This window comes from Populus alba, chromosome 17 (genome assembly GCF_005239225.2).
Source record: "Populus alba chromosome 17, ASM523922v2, whole genome shotgun sequence".
Taxonomy (NCBI): Eukaryota; Viridiplantae; Streptophyta; class Magnoliopsida; order Malpighiales; family Salicaceae; genus Populus; species Populus alba.
Genome location: NC_133300.1, coordinates 2,891,674 through 2,899,344, shown reverse-complemented (window position 1 = coordinate 2,899,344; position 7,671 = coordinate 2,891,674). Strand labels below are relative to the sequence as shown.

Genomic DNA, 7,671 nt, shown 5'->3' with positions numbered 1-7,671 from the left:
CTATCCATCGTACTGTCTCTCCGTATATACAACCATTTGCTAGCTTTGTTACGGCTTTCCTTTACAAGTGATCTGGAATATACAGGTTTAATACATGATTTCTCAACATCTAGCGAGACTACTAGTGTTTAGATTCGTCAAGATTGGTCTTCGTCAATTTTCACTCTCCACCTCTAATTGTCCACATAACCGAGTGTCCAGAGTGTCCTAATTTTGCCTTCCATCAAGGCATTATATTTCCCCATTAAAATAGTTCAGCACATGTAATTGGGTAAACATGTGCACATTCTTCTTCTTCATCTCCATCGACCTTAATCCAGACCCTCAGATGCCTCCTGATCGGGCAATCTGTCTTTAATAATACACCACCACCATTTATGGTCTCGAATCTCAACGATTGGACTGTACCATTGCATCCGGAATGATCAAATTACCTGGAAACATGTCTTGAATCGTCCAAATCGCACTTCAGACGGCTAAGATTTGATCAAAACAATTCTGGCCTGATAACGGCTCAGATTCACTTTCAGATCCGGTTGCACGTAGACCCTGCTGCACAGAATCCTTTCCCTCGGCTCGTGGCTCAGCTCGGCTCCCATTCAGCTCGGCTCACATCGGCTCGGCTCGTGGCTGATGACATGGCATGTGGGTCCCATTGTGATGACGTGTCTGCTGACTGGTCGCTGACATGGCATGCCAACTCTGCATGCTGACGAAATACTGACGTCATCTTTATCCGGGTCTGGCACGTGGGTCGGGTCGTCTGGTATTCGGGTCGGGTCAACCCATTCGGGCGAAGAAGACGCGTGTGACGCGTGTTGCGCGTCTACGCGCGTGGCCAGTCTCCTCGTCGACGCGTGTGGACATGTCTGGCGTCCTATTGCGACGCGTTTTTCACCAGTGGCTTCGTCTCTTCCTCCTCTATAGAGTGGTATGGTCAAAACACAATGTTGACAACTTTTATTTTTGAGCAAAAATCAAACACCACTTTAACCATATGCTCTGATACCAATTGTTGGGCGGAATCCGGCGACCGGTGATGTACTGATAATTGCTGTTGGGAGGGGTAAACACACTGAGACACAATATTTTACGTGGTTCGGCAAAACCGTCTACATCTACTCTCTTTCTCTTACGTTTCTCACACACTCCTCTCACAATTATGCACTCTTTGCATGCCTTCTTTATAGGCATTTTATGATTAACATGGATGGGCCAACATGTCATCATTAGTGGCACTAATGGAGCTACCTCTTGCGTGGTGGTGGTGGCCACTTGCTTGGTGGTGGGGGTATTGCCCATAAATGGCAATATCCTAACATAAATCCCTCAATTCCCCACAGAACTCTTTGCTGATCAAACAATTCAGAAAGAGCGAGGGAAATTGGAGGTGAATTGAGGCCATGGATATCAAGGTATTGGTGCAAGAAGGAGCAGAAATTGCAGAACCCTTTTTAGAAAATGTGCTGCAAAAACCAGAAAAAACACCAGGGCAAAAGGCCATGAGGAAGACATTCAAAGGCACGGCGCATTTAGCCAGGCTTCTCCCCACTGGTTCGGTCCTCACATTCCAGATTCTATCTCCAATTTTAACACATGAAGGCCAGTGTCGCTCCGTCACGAGCCAGACTTTGACGTCAGGTCTTTTGGCCGTGTGTGGCCTTGCTTGCTTTCTCTTATGCTTCACCGATAGCTTCAGGGACGCAAGAGGCAAGGTCCGGTATGGAATGGTGACTTTCAGAGGCTTGTGGATTATTGATGCACCGGTGGAACTTTCTCCGGAAGAGGCCGCTAAATACAAGCTCAAGTTCATCGATGTCTTGCATGCCTTCATGTCTATCTTGGTTTTCGGTGCAGTTTCATTGTTTGACAATAATGTTGCCAAGTGCTTCTTTCCAGCGCCATCGGATGAGGCGAAGGACCTTCTCATTGTTGTGCCTGCTACGATTGGCGTCATCTGCAGCATCTTGTTTCTTGGATTCCCTAGCAAACGCCATGGAATTGGCTGCCCTCTGTCGCGTAATTAGCGCATCCTTTTTCTTCATTTGTTTTCAGGATTCCCGTGAAAATTTTAATGTGAGTCATGTTCTAAGCAGATTCAAAGAAATTTAAAATACCATTTACATTAATTAACCAACAATATCTTGAAAAACTGGCTCATAGTTCCATGAGATATATACATCCGTTATGCCTTGGAAAGAGTAAAATCAGGCCTCTCATTCTGCAGAAGGCGTGTTCTTCCAAGTTTTTTGACAATGGTGAAAGAGAAAAGGAGAAAAAAGGGGACATGTAAAGCACCTTCGTTTTCCTTTGTAGTTAAAGACCTGCAATTAATTTCTTGTCTCCATCAAAATTATCTCCATGCTCTTCGAGGTTTCCATGAATTATAATGCAATTCAAAATGATAATTTGAGTGAGTTGTATCCCGATCGGATGCAATAAACAACTCTATTATTTTCATCATCCATTTGATCTATAGCTACATGGTATCCCACAAAAAGATTTAAAGATCCCAAGATGAGTATTAATGGAAGTTTTCAGGGTTTTGTGTTTAAATAAGGCTCGAACTTCATTGCGAGTAACAAACCTAAAATTTACACAAGGGATCTCTAGTAGAGGGTCAATTAAAAAAAATAAAAACAAAAATCAAGAAATTGAAATTCTGTGGATGGAAGCAAAAGAATGTGGAGTAAATTTAAAAGATTAAAAAAAGATGAGATTATAAATAAATTCTAATTTTATAAATTGTTTTAAAAAATTATTTAAAATATTAAAGAACGAAATCAAGTAAAAAATCAATTTTAAAAATTTAAAAAAAACTAATAGAAAATGACAAATAAAAATACATGAAATAACCGAATTTACTTTCAAGACCAATACTAAAAAATTCTATAAAAAGTAAATAAATAAATAAAATAAAATTTAATCTATAATTGAATAAAATATTAAAAAAAAAACATTATGAAGTAATTATTTTACATTACAGGAGAGAGTAGGAGTATTTCTTAATTTTACAACTTGCCTCACACCGCATATATTTATAGAAATTTGCAATTACATTATGAATTTTAATAAAAGAAATGCATGCATGGTCCTTGTATATAACACAAGCAAGCAAGTTTCTAAGTATGATCATGAAAAAGAAATTGAGAACTGAGAGATGGAAAGCAAGGAGCAGGCCAGTTTGCTTCTGATTGCCTTGGCCACACTTATTTTCGAGTGTGTTTGGGAATATAATGTATATTTTTAAAAATTTTAAAAATTTTTATTTAAAATAAAAAAAAATCAAATTATTTTGATATGTTTACAGACCTCAGGCAAAGCTATGGATGTGATTCTTCAAATCTAAGCTGATGGCCGTGTGTGGCATGACGTATATGATATTTTAAACCTATTAATTATGACTTGTAAAGAGTAAAATTATAAAATCTCCATGATTATTGGGCCAACCCACAAATTAATCCCAAAAAAAACCTAGGTCACTAGTTTAGCTTCGAAGCAACTTGAGCTGACTATTTTATTAAAACAGAAGCATTTTGTATTTTATTTTTTTAATGTTGACTCAATCGAGTTTAAATTAAGTTTGAATAGGTTAATTAACTCACTAAAATTTGGAGGAATCGATTAATTTTAGCCAAGTTAATATCTTTTCTAGTTTAACTAAAAATTTAATTCAAACCAAACTTTAAATATTAAGAATAAGTTTGTTTTTGAGATAGCTTTTGTACTTATAATTTTTTAAAAATAAGTTTTAAAAAAATATGATCAGGTGTGATTAATTGGATTTATACATATTTGGTAAAAATTATGGTTAAGGTTTATGTATAATAAAAAAACATGTATAAATATTTGGTAGTTGTGTGATTGTGATTACTTTTCAATGTGTTTTTTACTTTGAAATACACTAAAATAATAAAATTTTATTTTAAAAAAATTATTTTTTGATATCAAGGCATCAAAATGATCTAAAACACCAAAAAATATTAATTTGAAGTAAAGAAAAAAATAATTAATTTTTTTCAAAAGCGTTTTTGAAACGCAAAAACAAACATTGTTTTATGAAACTCAGTTAAAAAAGCATGTAAAAATTACTTCATGTAAACTGGGTTTCAAATTCAATTTTTTAGTGGGCCCCACAGTATAAAACACAGTTTTTATAGTTACCAAACACCTTGCTGTATTTTTTACACCGCAAACACAAAAACAGATATAAAACAAACACACCCTAAATTGTTTGAGTTAATTCATCACCCAAGCAAGGTTGAACAACAACTATGATAAGATGATAGAATCTTCCATTTGCTTAGTTTCTTAATAACATTTTATTAGAAATTTAAGCTAAGCTAATTGGTAATTTTGGAAAGTTGGTCTATAAAAAAACCTCGTGATTAATCTGAAAATTATAACAAGATTAAATGAACTGAGCCATGAATTTCATTGCTCTCTTAACAAAATAATAATCTTTGTTAATATATAAACTTTATATATATGAAATTGTTATTTGTTTCTGTGTTTTAAAAATATTTTTAAAAAATTTAAATTTTATTTTATTTTTTCGTTAATTTAAATTAATATTTTTTAGTGTTTTTAGATTATTTTGATGTGCTGATATATATATATATATATATATATATATATATTATTTTGATATATTTCTAAGTAAAAATATTTTAAAAAACAACAACAATTATATTTTTAATCAGAATATAAAGCAAATGTTTGTTAGGTAAGACAAACAAAACATACGAATACATGTTTTTTTTATTAGATATGTTGCACAGCGCATTTTTTAAACAAAAATACGTGTAATATTTTAATAAAAAAGATAAATATATGGTGTGTGGTGCAAAAAAAATAAATAAAAAAAGGAACTCACGCCACGCACTTCTGTGTTTGGTAATGCTTCAAAGAAATTTATAATTAAAAAGATATTAAAAAGATATTTTTTATAATTTATAATATTAACACATCAAAATTATTAAAAACTACTTAAAAATATCAATTTTATTACAATTAAAGTCTAGAAACTTAGAAAAGTGGGATACAAGTATGTTTTCTTGTAAAAACAAAATCTATTATAAGGCTCAAGATTCTTTCAATCGCTTACATTATCTTGTGAAATGGAGAATTTTATAGCATTTCGAATTAATTAATTATATTTTCAATCTTGGTTCCATTTGAGGAGAGAAAGAAAAACACATGACAAATCCTATTATGTTAATACTATTTTAATATATGAAACATATACACTTAAACTTTTATAAACTAATATTTCTAGGATCATAAATCTATCATTTCATACTTGAGCTAGCAACTAACTATAAAAAAAATAAAGAAAGAATAAATTTATAAAATATCATCCGGATCGACATGGAAAATTTATGAGCCCGTTTTACTCGAAGAACCTTTAATATATCGTGAAAAAAACAAAAACAAAACACTTTTTTTTTTTTAATTTTTTCATGCGCGCCTGCCTTGTTAGATAGACATAACATGCAAGCAAATGGAGAAATAAAAGAACAGTCTTCCACATTTTTTTTTTAATTCAAAGCCTTATTTTAAACATAAAAACTATAGTTTTTAGACCCAGCCCGGTTCAAAGTTTGGGTTCCAGGTTTTGTTCGGTTATAAAAAATCAAAACGATTTCATTTTAGTAAAAAATAAAAATAAAATAAAAGCCAACGAATTATAACCAAGTTTTTTACTGGGTCTTGCCAGGTCAATCCATCAAGTCACCCGCGTCACACCGGGTTTTTTTTTTTTTTTTTACTAACTCAACATGGTTTCAATTTCAGGTCAGCCTGTCAGGTTGAGTTTTAAAACTGTACTAAAAACTATAAACGACACGCTATGACTTAAAAAGAGTAATTCTTACAAGTTTTTGTTTGAGTTATTTGTTGACTAGATTATTATTTGTTATTGTAGTAATGATTATTTTTTATAGTATTTTTTTATTTAAAAATATACTAAAATATTTTTATTTTTTAAATAGTTTTAAAATTATTTTTCACTTAAAAAAAATTAAATTAATATTTTTTAAAATATTTTTCTATTAAAAAAATTTGATATAATAAGTATATACTGTACTTATTATATCTAAGATAAAAAAAAATTATAAAAAATTATTTTAATTAGAAATATTTTTACAAAACACCCCAAAGAGAATCCAACCCCTCGAATTTGCTCTTGGTGAAATTTGTCCATGATGCCATTAAAACAACTTTGAAAGTGGAGAAAAATAATTAAAGAAACTTTGACATTAATGGTAGGTACTTTTCTTGCATTAAAAAACCTCAACATTCCACACCTAAACAGAAAAAATTGAAGAAAAAGAAAAAAGAAAAAAGCAACCACAGCTTCATGGCTCCTGAAGTAGGCAAAAAGGTGGCCTACCAATTTCACACATTAATTAAATAATCAAATCTCTCATACAAGAAAGTCCTGCCATTAAAAGTTGACCCAGGAAATCTTGTAAGAAAATTTCATGGCAGTCATTAGCGTTGAGGCAGTCTAGATTGGAAAAGTGCAAGATTATGATGTGTTCGCCAACCTATATTTTCAATAATTTTTTTTTTTGAAAAAATAATTTTTTTATATATTTTGAATTGTTTTAACACGCTAATCTCAAATATAATTTTTTAAAAATAAAAAAAAAATTATTTTGATGTATTTCAACATGAAAAAATAATTTGAAAAGCAACCATAACCACACTTCCAAACAAGCCCCAACAACTAGATAAATAATAAATTTAATATTAAAAAAAATATAAATCTCTAATCAAACAAAAAATAAGAAAGAAAAGGAGTTACACATTTAAAATTTAAGAAATTCTTATTGTAAAAACAAAAAAATTAAGATGTTCTTGCTTCCATTCAAACTTTATTTAACCTGACCCTATAAAATTATTCTACTTGCCGGATTCATGACATGATTTGAAATTCAAGTAATAAATTTTATATATTAATTAGAATTAATCAAAGATATATTGTTTTAATTTTTTTATATAAAATTAGATTTTAATAATATCAATTAAGTTATACCGAGTTAACCATTATTCTATTTTTTTTAAAAAAAATTAAGGCCAACTAAAATTCACATCAACATCAGTTGGTTCGGAGATCTAATAATAAAAACAAGAAAGAAATATGACGTGGGGTCCAATGTTCAATTTTATACAATGCAAGGTAGGTCCATATTAAGGAAGAGAATGCACCAACCCACTCGTTCTTTCAAGCACGTTAAATGAAATCTCTTAAAAGTTGCACGAGAAAGCATGGTTTCGTTGTGCCCTAACCCTAATTTTAGTTCTTTGATTGTTGTATATTTAAATATAAAAGGTTGCCTTTTGGTTAGGAGAAAATTGTATAGTTTAATTTAATCTTAAAAAGTTTTTTATTAGAAAATCCTAAAAAAACTCTATGTCAAATCACAATTTTAGAGTAAAAGAACTATAAATTATATCTTGTAATGAAAATAAAAACCGATATTTGCCATACACATAAATTATCATTGTGAAGATTCATGGAGTGCAAGATTAGCATAAATATCGAGGGAGTTTCTAAACATTTATTATACACAGTAGTTATAATTTATGCGCTTTAATTTTTTTAATTTTTAAATAAATCTGAGTGTCTGAATTAGTTTGTGTGCATCTCAACTAATTCCACAT

At 31.1% G+C, this 7,671-nt stretch overlaps 1 protein-coding gene across 1 annotated transcript; it reads left to right on the top strand.

Annotated features, from left to right (window-relative positions):
• The first annotated feature begins 1,403 nt into the window (after positions 1 to 1,403).
• On the top strand, positions 1,404 to 2,027 carry LOC118027883 (protein DMP7). Its single transcript, XM_035031381.1, has one exon. It carries the CDS (start codon positions 1,404 to 1,406, stop codon positions 2,025 to 2,027), a length of 624 nt encoding a protein of 207 aa, XP_034887272.1.
• The last annotated feature ends 5,644 nt before the right edge of the window (positions 2,028 to 7,671 follow it).